At 55.9% G+C, this 14,309-nt stretch overlaps 1 protein-coding gene across 1 annotated transcript in view; it reads right to left on the bottom strand.

The window, feature by feature from the left end:
• The window catches only part of NPTXR (neuronal pentraxin receptor), a 39,090-nt gene that overhangs the window by 6,927 nt on the left and 17,854 nt on the right, over nucleotides 1-14,309 (bottom strand). The window contains exons 7-8 of the mRNA XM_063115626.1: nucleotides 12,762-13,161; nucleotides 11,893-12,648 (exon numbers count right to left, since the gene is read on the bottom strand). Of these exons, the coding sequence (XP_062971696.1) occupies nucleotides 11,893-12,648; nucleotides 12,762-13,161 (1,156 nt within the window). The remainder of the gene's footprint in view (nucleotides 1-11,892; nucleotides 12,649-12,761; nucleotides 13,162-14,309) is intronic.

Here is a 14,309-nt window from a genome sequence, read left to right as displayed (position 1 = left end):
CTCAGCCTGGCCCTGGGCCCTGCCCCCAGGCTTAGGCCCCAGACATGAGCTCATTGAATCCTCATGATTCATTCACTGAACAAATATACAGTGAGCACCTACTATGTGCTGAGCACTGTCCCAGGTGCTGAAGATACAGCTGAAAGCAAAACAGAAAATCAAGGACACATTTCCTGAGTGCCCTGAGCCACGAGGGGACGGCCCTGCAGCTTGGGGCAGGTACAGGAGACCCTCCCCAGCTTGACTGGCCTAGCCCTGGGCTTGCTGGCCATCTGCTGGGGGACAGAGTGCCACTGCCATGCTCTGTGCCCGAGACCACTATAGGAGCCACCATCGTGGACAGTGATGTGACCTCACGCTGAGGAGTTGGAGGGACCAACACTTGGCCCTGCCACTGTGCTCCAAGAGGGGGCAGGTGGGCTAAACTCTCTGGTATCATTTTCCTCATCAATAAAATGGGGACTTGGAATGCCCAGTGTGCAGGGCTGTGGTCAGGACTGAATCCGGGCATGTCAGGGAAGGGCCCGCCCAAAGCCTGGCCAGAGCGAGTTCAAGGCCATGGTTTCAGACTCTTGGGGCAGGTGGGAAGACCTGCACTGGATGCTGTCAGTGCGCTCTGAGCCCCAGCAGGCATCTCATAAACATTCACTCACTGAATCTGCCTAACGTTGTGATGTAGGTTCCACCAGTGTCCCCATTTCATGGGCTGGGAAACTGGGGTCAGTCACCCAAGATCACACCAGGAGCAAACAGCAGACCCAGGATACGAACCCAGCTCTCCCATCCACGTCCTGCATCACTAGTCACATTGCTTCTCTCAGTACCAGCCCTGCAGCCCCCCTGGAAGCCCTTCTCCCTCTCTGTCCCCTCTGTCCCCAAGCTCTGCTGAGTGGCGCCCCTGGGAAAGATCTGATTTAAAAGGTCCGGGCTCTGGTACTGGCTCAAACTCCGCCTTCCCCCTCCCTCCCTCCATCTGCTAGCAGTGGGAAGGGACTGAGGATCAGCCTCCCCGTTCCAGGCTGTGAAATGGGTCAATGGGATGCAAGTCTCTGAGGCTGGCTCTAGGAGAGACCCCATGAAGCAGTGGGGGAGGGGAACTCTGACCACCTTTCCCCCCACCACGTCCATGTAAGAAGTCACAGCCTCCCATCTCTGAAGATGTCTGCTGGGCCCACCAGCCTGGGGTGAGGGCCAGGTGAGGGCCAGGTGGGGTGGACATGGGGATGGATGGAACCCACCCCCTCTTACACTAATCTTTGCTATCCTGAGGGCTCCTTCTAACTCCCAAGGTGCCTACAAATCCTGGCTCTGGTGAGGACTAACTACAAAGCCTCAGTTTCCCTTCCTGTAAAATGGGACAACAGGCCTCTGTCTGTGCCCAGGACAGATGGAAGGAAAGAGCAGAAGTGGCAGGTCCTCACACTTGCAAACTGTGAGGTTTGACTACACTAGCTGATGGGGCACTTGCTACCTCCAGAGTCTTCACTTAACCTTGATGTCCCATGGAGTGACAGGCCAGCCACCCACTGGGTTTGTGATGGCTGGACTTCCAGGAAACCTTGAGCTGAGGCAATTAGCTCACGGGTATATTCCATCTCAGGGCTGGAAAGGGCCGTGGCAGAGTCTCCTTGGCCCCCAGCACTCTCTGTCCTCAGTGCTCCACCCTCTGTGCGAAGCTTGGCACGAGAGACACACACTGAATGAGACCAGGTGCCAGGTCGGTCCTTGGCACTTCACACGTTTTTACTCATGAGTCTTAACAGCCATGCGTTGAGGTTGTGTTCTCGGTATTCCCATTTCACAGGTGGGGAAACTGAGGCAGAAGTCCTTTTGAATGGCCTACGATGATGGGGCTGGGCAAAGTTGACACCCTTGGACAACATCTCTCTCTAGCAAGTGTCCTCCCTCCCTCAGAGGGAGGAAGCCCTGCCAGGAGGAACAGGACGTGGAGGGCTCACACAGACGCTTTTTCAAGGAGAAAGCGTGCGGGCTGAGGGAGGCGGGCGCACAAGCTGTTCTTTTGTCGGATCCACCAGCTCTGCAGTGGCCAGGAAGGCCAGGGAGGGGGTGGGCTCACCGAATCGTGTGTGAGCCCCTCCCCACCCCAGACTCTGAATCAGAAGAACACGACTCCCTCACCCCCACTTCCCATCTGCTGCAGGCGTGGGCTCTGCTGCGTGGGCTCCCGGCCTGGTGCCAAGTGGGCCCCAGGCCCAAGATGGTGGAGGTGGGGGGATGATAACACCATCACCCCCTCACAGCTCCTGGTGGGGGCTCAGAACCCAGGGCCTGTCCCGCGGGAGTACGGGGTAGGGTCTGGTGTAAGTATACTGGGCCTGGAGCCAGAGCCCAGGGTTCTTGTCCTAGCTCAGCCGCTAATGTGCTGAGCTCATTAGCACTCACTAATAAGAATGCTACCAGCGGCAGCTGTCCCCATTGAGCCCTCACCGCGAGCGAGGCCCTGTGCCAGCGAACACCGTGCAAACATTTCTCAACCTCTCTCAACAACCTGGGGAAGTAAGGAGGCCCACCTTCCAGATGAGGAGCCTGAGGCTCCGAGAGGTGAAGCTGCCTGCCTAAGGTCACACAGCTGCAAAGTCTCAGAGCCAGGACCCCAGCCTGGGTCTTCCTGATTCCAGACTCTCTGCCCATTCGTTGGACCTACCTTGACAATCTGAGTCTCAGTTTGTTGGTCTGCCAAATGGGTACAGTGCCGGCTGCCCTGTCTGCCTTGAGGGCCAGCAGGAGAGGCCCTAGTGACCATGAGAAGCCTGGGAAGGTCCTGCAGGCTATGTCAGACTGTGGCGAGTGGCAGCTTCACAGAGGGGGCCTTGGAGGAGGGTCCTGCCAGTGTGGGGTGGCTGAGGCTGGGAGGATGTGGGGAAGACCTCGTGTCCACCCAGGGTCTCCTCCCTTCCTGCAGGGAGCAGAAGGCAGGTGCTGGACTTCAGGGTCAGGGTCTCACCCTCTGCACAGCCCACCCCTGCCTGGAGTAGCCCAGGGCCTGGCTCTAGGGACAGCAGGGCAGGGTGGGAATTGAGCAGAATTTGGGAGCAGCAGTGTGGGTCGCAGCTCCTCCCTTCCCCCATCCTACCATCCCACCCATCCCACAAGTCCTGAGTCTTGCCTGGGCTCATACCCTGGCTCCACCAGCTGAGTGACCTTGTTATGCAAGGTACTGTGCCTCAGTTTCCCTACTGGCATAAAAGGGTAAAATAATATCTCATAGCATTGTAGTGAGGATTAAATGAGTTAGCAGACATGATGCCCTTACAGTGGACTGGGCACACGAAGTGCTATATGAGGGTCAGCTGTTGTTATGACTAACACTACTTAAACATCTCTTGATATTATCCCTTTCTCCATCTCCAACCCTAAATATTTTTGTTAAATCATTATATTGGGGGAAAAAAGCAAGTCACAGAGCAGTTAGAGATCATCTATATAAAGTAGCACCATTCAAAATGACGTGATGTGTGGTTAAGAGCTGCACAAAGAGGGTAGAAGCACCGCAAATTCATGGGAGAGACCAATGCAAACTGGGTCCCACGGTGACCATTTGGGCGTGTGCGGCAGGGGGGCTGGGATTGGAGAGCTTTCGGAGGGCGTCAGCCAGCTGGAAACGTCTGGTTCTTGAGCCTCAGCGGGGACCTGGACGGTATTCTTTATGCCTTTTTGCTCATCTCAAATACTTCACAATAATTTTTTTTATTTTTTGGCAGCTGGCCAGTGTGGGGAATCGAACCCTTGACTTTGGCATTATAAGGCTGCACTCTAACCAACTGAGCCAGCCCAATTTTCTTTTAAAACCAGGAAGAAAAAAAAAAAAAAAAAAAAAGAGCCCAAAGCAGAGTCTCTAACGGTAGAAGCTAATCCTTCACCTGACCCGTAGCCTCGCACAACTCCTTTCCCTCTCCCTAGTCCAGGCAACTGCCCCTGGGCTGAGTCACAGCTTTGACTCTGGCCCTCCTCTACAGGGCAGCCACAGGCCACCACCTGAATGGCAAATCCGACCACGCTGTTCTCCTGCTTAAAATCACCTAATACCTCCTTCCCCCCACCAAGGAAGTCCCTGTCCCTCTGGCCTCTGCCCTTGCTACATGACCCACACTCACCCCCAGCAGGCTACAGGTCACTCCCACTGAAGGTTCCTAGCTGTCCCAACTGCCCCGAGCTTCCTCGCACCCTAAGGCCACCACAATGCTGTTCCTTCTGCCAAGAACACTCTTCCCGCCCCCACCCCTCCTCTGCCCAGTGCCTGCTCACCGTCCAGATGGCAGCTTCCCTGACGCTCGAGCTAAGATACTCCAAAGAAGGAGAAGAGGGCGCGAAGGGCTTCTCTGGTGGGGTTGCAGAGCACTCATTCATTCATTCATTCATCTGTCAGTGTGCTTCTTACCCTCTCTGAGCCTTGATCCCATATCTGTCAAATGGGGATGGTACAGTCCCATGGTTCATGTGGGATTCAATTATAAGGCCCTCAGACAGGCCTGGCGCAGAGGGTGAGCTCATCTGTGCTGCCTCTAACAAAGTGCCAGGTGCTGTGGCCCTCAAGGTGAATAAGGCCCCGTGACTGCCATAGGGGCTGCTTCCAGCTGGTGGGGGAGGCAGATGGGGCACATTGACAGCCAGAGCCCCAGGCATGGAGCTGCAGGAAGGGGTGGGTGTGGGGGTCAGGAAAGGCTTTGGAGGAGCCTGAGTGGGGAGCCCACGTCACCCCATCCTGCTGTCCTGCCTTCCTCTCCAGAAGCAGGCCCAGCAGGGCGCTCTGTCTCCATCTAACCCAGGCGGGGAGGGGCTCGCAGAGCAAGGAGCAGAGGCCAGTCTGGTTTTTATGGTCCTGGTCCCCCTGTTGCATTTGGAGATGTAATGAAGACAAGTGGGTGAAGGGGACAAGAAAGGGGGAGAAAGCCTCTCTCTAGGGGCTGGAGCAGGCCCCAGAGTGTATGTTAGGACTCCCCCAGCCCTATGCCCTCTCGCCTGTCCCTTCAAGTGCTCCCCATCAGCTGCTGCTTTGAAAAGGCCACACAGAATTTCCTCTCTGGGCCCGCCTGCCCACACACCTCTGGGCCCTAGCCAAAACTCCTCTGTAAAGACCGAGCATTCCACCTATCCCTGACCCCCACTTTTATTGGAAATCCTGGTTGAGGTCTTGGCTTAGCCTTTGCTGTGCATTGGGAAGGTTCCTCAGCCTCTCTGAGCCTCAGTTTCTCCAGGAGTAAGACAAGGGCTGTGGGGCACATAAGTGCTTCCACTTTGGGCTGCTTCCCTCAAATCCTGTCCCCACAAGTCAGTGGAGATGAAATGCCCAAGACCGTCCTGGGGAGACCTTACCACGGTCTTCACTTGGTGAGGAGCATTGACCTCTGACCTCATTCCACCTTCCACAGGCAAAGACTTCACAAAATGGCCAATAAACATAAGAAAAGGTACTCAACATCATGAATCAGCAGAGAAATACAAAGTAAAACCACAATGAGCCTGTTACACACCTACTAGAATGTTTTTAAAATGACCATACCAAGGCTGGTGAGGTTTCCGTGCAGGTGGGAGTGTAAACTCTTACAGCTGCTTTGGGAAAATGTTTGGCAGCACCTACTAACGCTAAATATAAATCCCTCCTGCAACCCAGGCATCCCACTCCTCAGGAGAAATGAGGGCTGATAGCCACCAAAGGTATCACGAGAATGTTCACAGCAGCTTTATTTGTTTTTTTGTTTTTTTTTTTTCACAGCAGCTTTATTTGTAATACCAGACACAGCCCAAACGTCCATCCCTAGAATGGGTAAATGAATTAAGGAACATCCATACAATGAAACAGCACACAGCAATGAAAAATAACAAGTCACTGATACATATAACCTGATTGGATGTCACAGACATAATGTTGAATGAAAAGCTGCCAGACACAAAGGAGTACAGAGTCCATTTGTATGAAGATCAAACACAGCAAAACTGACCTACGGTGAGAGAAGCCAAAATAGCGGCTATCCTTGAGGAAGTACTGACTTTGGGGGGCACAAGGGAGCCCCTGGGGAGCTGAAAATGTTCTGATTCTTGATCTGGGAGGTGCTTTCTTGGGTGTATCCATATATAAATTCTCATTGAGTTGTCCACTTGAGAGTTGTGTCCTTTATAAGTAAAATATGTGAGCTCTTACCTGTCTTGAATATAAGATAACCTCCCCCACCCCCCTCCAAAAGCCACACAGATAAGGCCTTGCCTTTTGCCTGAGCAGCTCCTGCCAGGCTTGGAACAGCAGGTAAGAGTTTCCTCTCCCAGAGGAAAGCTTGCCAGGGACTAGAGGCTTCAAGGGCACAGGACGACATGTCCCGTTGGGCAGTCAGAGAGAGGGGATCAAAGAGGAGAAGGAATTTTCTGAGGTCACAGCAAGCAGGCATAGCCAGTGTTTAAAAAGCCAGGTTTCTTGCTAAAACGAAGGTGCTGCCTCTGGCAGGAGTATGGGGTTAAGGGCCTGCCAGTGTGGGTGCCCCACTGTGACGTGGGGGGAGCCAGCCACGGGGGAGGGGACAGCAGGGTCTGCAGGTGGCTGCAGTCCAGCTCCCCCCATCCTAAAGCCAGCTGTCGTTCACCAAGTTTTTATTCCCTGCCAGACCCTGCTGACGGCTCTACTATTATCTCATTTAATCCCATGAAGGAGGGGCTGCTTTTTAATTTCCATGTCTCACATAGGAAACTGAGGCTGAGGAAGTTAAGCAGCTTACCTAAGGTCACAGAACTCTCAAATGACAGAGATGGAATTTGAACCCAGGTGATCTGGCCCCAGAGTCTGTGCAGGGAACAGTATTCCACACTGCAGCTCCAGAGGAGAACTGGGCAAAACCCCTCAGTCAGGGCTGGAGGGGACACAAGGGAGGGGAAGGACGCTGTGGTCCACATCCTCAAACAAAGGTCAGTAGGCAGAACATCTCTCCCACATTCTGCTGGCTCCTGGCCACTCCCTCCTCCTAAACTCCCTCCACTGCCAAAGAGGCAGGGTCAGGGGAACCAGCCCCCACTGAGGAGTAGCATCCAGAATGGGCAGCAATGTAAGAGAAAAGCAAAAGCAACCAACAGACTTTAGAAAAGGCACCAATAGATCCTCCGAGCCACTGTTTATCTGCAGATCTCCCTGAGAAATAAAGGTCTGGGAATGGGTGGATGGGGGCATAGGGGCCGCGTACACAGGTGAACCCTCCCCCCCACCCCATACAATTCCTATTCAGGAGGTACCTGCCCCAAAACTCAGAATTTAGAGCCCAAAGGGGCCAGGACCAAACGTTGCCTCTCCTCCTACCCATTTTACAGATAAAAAAAAAGCTGAGGCCCAGTCAGGGAAAGTGATTAGCCTAAAGTTGCAAGCAAGAACTGATCTCTATGCATCCCAGCCTTCCTATTTCAGAGACTATTTAGAGCTGGAAGGATGTTCAGGAAGCATCTGGCCTCTGGTCTTCTGTTTTATTTTACAGATGGGAAAAGTGAAGCCAGGGGTGGAGGGTGGCACTGATTTGCCTGGTTCTGTGTCCTTCAGACCCTCGTTGCCTCCACTTTCTCATCTGTAAGATGGGAATGCATATGGCCTTCTCCATAGAGCTGAAGACTGAATAAGCTTGTATGTATGAAAGTGCCTAGTGTTAGCTGCTGTTATTATTATCATCATCAGTAAGGGTCCGACAGTGAGCCTCCTGGTTATCTTGCCAGCCAGTAGGACAAATCTTTGAGGACTGGTTCAGAGAGGCTGAGAAACTGGCCCCAGGTCACACAGCAGGGGAGCCTCGATTTGACCCTGTAAGTGTCTGGCTCCAGAGCCCTTGCTCTTCATCATTAACTCTAGGCCCATCTGGAGGAGTCACACCTCACCCACCTTCAGGATAGTGAGAATGACAGGTGAGGGTAGTTCCTGTTGCTGGATCCTGCCCTAGGCCACCTCTGTCTGAAAGCACCCAGAGCGAGAGGGACAAAGCCCAGTCCTCAAAGGCTTGGTTTCTTTGTAAAAGGGGGATAGGCTAGTACCTCCCTTATAGAGATTTCATGGGGATTAAATGAAATAACGCACAGTGCCTGATGCATGGTAAGTGCTCAGTAAGTGTGAGCTATAATGGTTATTTGGCTCACACTCCAGGATGGGAGGTGGCAACCAGCTTGCCAGGCTGGGTTGAGGATGTGGTTTATGTCAAAGAAATGGTATTTAAATCAATCTTGAAATTTCATTGTATACATACATTAAATTAGTGCAAAAATGGAACACTGGAACATGCAGACACAACCTCTTGCCACAAAAATGGCCCTGCGCTCCTGGAAAGTGGTTCTTGGCCACAGCCATAAAAAGTCAATATCCTCTGACCCAGTAATACCACTCCTGGGAATTCAGCCTAAAGAAATAATTCAACAGACTTAAAAAGAAAAATCCAAATAACGCTCCGTATGACATTGAGCCTGCAATGAGCATCTAGAAGGAAAATAATTACAAACAATCTACATCTCCAGCAACAGGAGACAATCTAGTGAGTGATGGATGGTGGAGCTGGAGATGAATCCCAGGATATTACGGCCGTCATTAAAATGGTAATTACACAGCAACTCTGTAGCAATGGCTACATGCAGATAGGACTAAAGGGGGCTGCAACAAGGGAGAAAATGCGATTTCCTCCCCAAAACCTTTTGACTTTTTTCAACAAACAACAACGATAATAAAAATGTAAACAGAAAAGACAATTTCTCCCAAGCCCTCAAATGTGGCTCCGACTTGAGGCCTGCTGAGAGAGGACAGGCCAGCCTGCATATCCCTCCCCTTTTGTAGCTGGGTCCAGCAGGGTGGCGAGGGGGCAATGCAGTGATGTGCCTGGTAGGGATGGGCAGGGAAATGTGAGGACTGTGGGAGCATGGATGGGGATAGGAAGGGGACAGAGTATGATCAGGGAAGGCCTCTGGGAGGAGGTGTCCTCAGAGAAAACTCTTAGAAGAGGAGCAGGGGGTGGTCTGGGCAGAGGCAAGAACAAACTGAGAGAGGGATCTGGCCAGATCTGAAATGGCATCCTGGGATGCCTTAAGGAAGACCCCTGCAGCTGCTGGGAGGATGGAAGGAGGAGTGTGGCCGGAGATGGGAGACTAGCAAAGAGGCTGTCACGAGTGTGCACAGAGAGACGTGGCTGAGCAGCCCAGGAGGGGAAAGAGGAGACCAGGACGGCTTCTCAGAGCACACCCAAGAAGCAGGTTGGTGGAGGTACTAAGTTCAGGCTGGAACTCCAGAGGGAGAGGCTCAGGAAGCAGCTGGTCTATGGGTCTGGAGCTCGGGAAGGAAACGTGGGCTGGAGACAGATTTGGTTTGGGGCCCCACAGTGGAATGGGTGTTGGGAGCCTCGGGGTGTGGCTGAGGTCACCCAGGGAAAGTGAGAGGAGAGCCACAGGGGGCACACCTTAAAGGAGGAGGTCCCTACAGGGAACAGAGAGGCAGTGGTCAGAGGTGGGGGTGCAGGTGAGAAGTATCTAGAATCCAAGGGCATGGAGATCTATAGGAGGGAAAGATCAGCAGATGTCAGCGAGAGGTCCAGCAAGATAATGACTGAAAAGAGTCCTCATTCATTTGACCCACTTCGGGGACATTAGCAAGAGCACTTTTAGTGTGCCCTGGTGAGAGAGAAAGGAGACCCTGCAAATCTGGCGGCTTCTGAGGATATTGGATGAGAAGTGAGGGGAAAATTAGACAGTCACTAAAGGGTGCATGGGACCTAGCTGAGACCAGTAGTCTGACCCTACATCTGTTGGGCTCCAGACCCCAGCCCCTCCCAAAGGCCCCAAAGAGACTGGCCCTGGCTGCTGCCAGGCTCAGAAAGCAGACCTGATTGCCTAGTAGCCCCCTGCCTTCGTCTCTGCATGGCCACTGCACTCGGAAAACAGAAGGTGTACGTGGGGAAGCCAGGGCTCCCCCAGCCTGGAAGACTGACCTGTTGCCAAATCCCAGCCACCAGGATTTCCCCAACCCCAGCAGGCTAACCGGAGGGGAACCCACCCTGCCAAGTGCTATAGATGCTGGGGGAACAGGTCCAGGGCAAACCCAGCCCTGCCAGCTTCAGACATGGGAGAAGTCACCTCTGCCATCTGGGTATGGGGGCAGAGCTATGGCAGGCAAGAGGAAGTTTATTGAAAAATCAAATCTTTTTTAAAAAAACATTAATAAAATGTTTCCTAAAAGGAGAGTTTGTTCCCATTTTGATTTTTGGCTGTACTTACAAAATTAGCAATATTATAGCTTAATGGTAAAAATAGCAATCACTCAAATTGATTGAACCTACCTTTTTGTGCCAGGCACTGTTCAAGGCCCTTTACAGAGATTAATTTACTTAATCCTCCTAATACCCAATAAGGTAGGTGCTATTATTATCCCCATTTTACAGGTGAAGAAACTGAGACTCCCCTTCACTGTGTACTTGGAGCTTTTCCCTGATTATTTTCCTGCTCTCAGAAGTCTCATCCTAGAAACCCCCCAGAGCTGGAGGTGAAGAAGGGTGCTGGTCCGACTTTCCTCCTGCCTCTGACACTCACCTGAGCAGGTGCTGGGCCCAGGTGCACTCATCTGTAAGGGCAAGGGTTGGATGCAGTGGCCACCTAGCTGCGGCTCTGACACCCTGGGGTGGGTGCTGATGCCAGCACAGACTTTCTGGGGGGCTGCTGGGCCACGGGCATCCTCCCCCTTCCACACGGGCATCACCTGTGTTGCTTGCCCAGGGGTTTAACTACAGAACCATGGAAGGGGCAGGAGGGGCCTGCATTGACTTCCGGCCTCTCCCCTCCCCCCCTTGCCTGCCACACTCGGTCGGGGGGAGGCGGGGTGTGCAGGGGGCGAGGAACACAGAGGGCAGCCGGTGCTTTGGCCTCCTCTCCCCCTCCTTGCACAGATCTGATTTTGTTGCTAACCGTTCTCTTCCTTGCAGTCTGGAAATCAGTCCACGGCTGGGGATGGTCAGTGTCTTCCAGATGTTTGTCCTGCCCAATCTGACTGTCTGACTGCACTTCCGGGAACCTCAAGTTTGTTTTCAAGGAGAGGAAGGTGGCCGTGGCCATGATTTCCTTCCTCTGGACTTCAAAGGGGAAATGACTGGCCTAAGGTCACACCACAGCCAAGAGGGGGCGCCCCCCTATCAGACCCTCCTGTGTCTGACCCCAAGCCTGAGCCAGGAAAGTCTGGAAAAGGTGAGTGGAGGAGAAACTGGGATGGGGCCCTATTCTCCACCCAGCCCCCACCCCAGAGCTGTGGGCTCCTAGGTATCCGGGGCGGGACGTGAGCTGTGAGCTTCTGCCATCGGGTCTGTAGTCCAAGCCCAAGTGGGGGATTCAGGGGTGGGAGGCAGTGAGGGGCGCCCAGGTTTGTCTTATGGGGCACTCTGTCCTCCTCTCTTCAGCATGAGAGGAGGAACCCCTAGTCCCTTGGACAGCGCATCCTCTCTCCTAACCATGGAGAGTGGGTGCGGGGCTGGTGCTGCTTTGGGGTGTCTGGAAGAAGGAAATGAAAAGATATTTAATGAGATCCTAGTACGTGCCACGCATTTCCACATACCTACATTTTAGTCAGTTTCCACTACGAGTGGACACTGTTATACCCATTTTACAGACTCGGAAACCGAGGCTCAGAGAGGTGCCCGGAGAGGAAAAAGGATCAACAACAAGCCTTTCTGGCGCACCTCCCCCGCCCCCCGTGCTTCAGTCACTGTGCCAAATGCCTGCCTGCGTTCTCTGCCAGAATCCTCCCGCCTCGCCACCGAGGTGGGAACCATCGTCCTCTTTGCACAGACCGGAGGCTCGGGGACCCGCGGGGGTCCCCAAAGGGTCCCGCAGCCCGGCAGTCGGGCCGCCCCTCCCACCCGGGCGGCTCCCCCGACGGCGCGCGGCGCTCACCTCGATGCGGTCGATGCGGTCCCGGAGGGCGCGCACGGCGTCCTCCAGCTCCAGGATGAGCGCGGGCGAGTCCCAGGGCCCGTCGGCCATGGCGTCGCGGCGGGGCCCGGCGTCCTGGAGGCCGCGCGGCAGGCCGCTCTCGCAGCGGCCCAGCTTGCCGGTGAGCTCGCGGATGGTGTCCTGGTCGGCGCGGATGCGCGCCTCCTGCTGCAGCGCCGTCTGGCGCAGCTGCTCGGCCGTGCTCTGCAGCAGCAGCAGCTCCTCGCGCTCGCCGCCCGCCGCGTCCCCCTGCTCGGCCCCCGACGGGCAGGCGGCCGCCAGCGGCGTGCACAGGAAGCGGCTGAAGAGGGGCCCGGGCGGCAGCGGGTGCGCGCTGGCCGCCGGCGCCCCGGGCAGCGCGGGGGGCCCGGCCGAGCCGCCCGCGCCGTGCAGCGCGCTCAGGCTGCGCTGCGAGCCCGGGGACGCGGCGGCACCCGAGGCGGCCGAGGCGTTGTCGGCGCCGCCGGGCAGCGCCCGCGCCGGGCTGGCCGCCAGGGGCACGCTGGCGATGATGCAGATGACGGCACCGAGGAACGCCAGCATGCCCGCGGCCAGCAGCACGGCCAGGAACTTCAGCGTGAGGCGGGCGGCGGGGCGCCCGAGGCCCCCGGCAGGCGCGGCGGCGGGGTCGGGGCGCGGGGCCCGGGCGCGCGGGGCCGAACGCGGCGGGCGCGGGAGCCGGAGCTGGAGCTGTCGCCGCGGCCGCTGCTGCCGCCGCTCTGAGCCCGGGCGGCGGGAGGAGGAGAGGGCGGCGGGCGGCGGGGAGGGGAGCGGGCGCGGCGGCCCCGCCCCACTCGCTCCCCCGGGCCGGGCCTGGCCCAGCCCCGCACCCGTTCCGTGCCGGGCGCCGAGGTGCGGGCGCCGCCGGGGAGGCAGCGAGGGGCGGGGGCGGCGCCCGGGGCTTTATCTCGCCGCCGCCCAGCGCAGAGGGCGGCGACCCGGTGGGCGCCCCGCCGGGCCTCTGGGCGACCCTCGCCCCACCCCTCCTGTGCCCTGGCGCCCTCAGTGCTGGTGATGCGGAGGGCGCTTTGCTCCGCGTCGCGCTCTGTGCTGAGCCTGCTACATGCTCGGTGTCCATTAAGCCTCACCGTGGACACGCTCACAATACAAATGAGGAAACTGAGGCCCACTGAGGTCAGGTCGCTGCCCAGGGTCACACAGGTGGATGCACTGGAGCAGCTTTTGAGCTCAGACGCGTCTGCCTGGACCCAGACGATGGGATGGATGGAGCTGGGGTGGGATGGTCAGAGGAAGAGGAGAGGCCAGTGTTGGGGTGTGGGGAGGAATTGACCTAACCTCAATTTTTCCTGTGCCTGTCACCCCTCACCGCCAACCTCCTGAAGGAGTAGAGTTCACTCTCCTCCACCCCCAACAAAACAATCTTGTGGTCTCAGAGGTCACAGAAATTTCCTCCCCTGAATCCTCGGGGCCACAGAACATCAGAGGTCCCAGAGAAGACGCCGCCCATTGCAGCCTTCTAGGGTGGGCAGTAGCAGAACCCAGGTGGGCGTGCGAGCCGGCAGCGAGGAGCAAGCCGAGTGGGAGTGGGCTGTGGTGTGGGGCTGGCGGAGGAGCGTTTTACTTCTGTCAAACGTGCCTGTATATATATTGTTGAAAATTAACTTTGCAATTAAAAAAAAAACAAAAAAAACCCCACTGCCCTTCCCAATCCAGCTCCAGCTCCAGCTCCAAATTTCCACGAAGCCGTTCCTGGCCAATGTGGATTCCCAGCGCTGGAAGGACACTCAGGAGGCCGTGGATGTTCCCAGACCTGTCTCCCTTCCAAGCTTGCGTTCTTGACTTGAAGGGAAGGCTCAAACTAGGGTCTCTGGACCACCACGAGTGGGCTTTGCGTAGTGCTGGGGGTGACCAGAACATTTCTGAGGAGGCAGCAGCTCTGGGGGACCCTGTCTGACCACTGGGATCCTGTCCAATGGTCCCTGGGCATGTGCTCCACCTCCCTCCCCTCCACACCCATTGGGATGATGTCCACCCTCCTCACCCCGACTCTGGGAGATAGGGGTTTTGTCCAGAACTGAGTCGTAAGATAGGAGCACAGCAAATGCAGGCTCTGTAGACAGTGAACCCCCAGAGCTGTGTGTGCACGGATGTGAGTCAGAACCTCACTGAAGCAGGGTCCTGAAAATCCAGCCTAGGCAACACAGTTTGGAGGAAGCGTCTCAGGGACAGGGAGATGGGCCAGGCTCTCTGAAGACAATGGCAGGCAGTAGCCCCCCGAAGTCCTGGAGGTGCATGAGGCACCGGGACTCCTGGTGCATCTACATGTGTTTTAGAAGACAGAAACACACAGATAACAAACCTGGGGAGGAACTGTCATAGGAAGGCCAGGGAGGACAGGAGAGGCCGAGAGAGGGGGC

Source organism: Cynocephalus volans, chromosome 12 (assembly GCF_027409185.1).
Source record: "Cynocephalus volans isolate mCynVol1 chromosome 12, mCynVol1.pri, whole genome shotgun sequence".
NCBI lineage: Eukaryota > Metazoa > Chordata > Mammalia > Dermoptera > Cynocephalidae > Cynocephalus > Cynocephalus volans.
The sequence above is the reverse complement of the archived record's forward strand: the minus strand, read 5'-3'. Positions and strand labels throughout refer to the sequence as shown.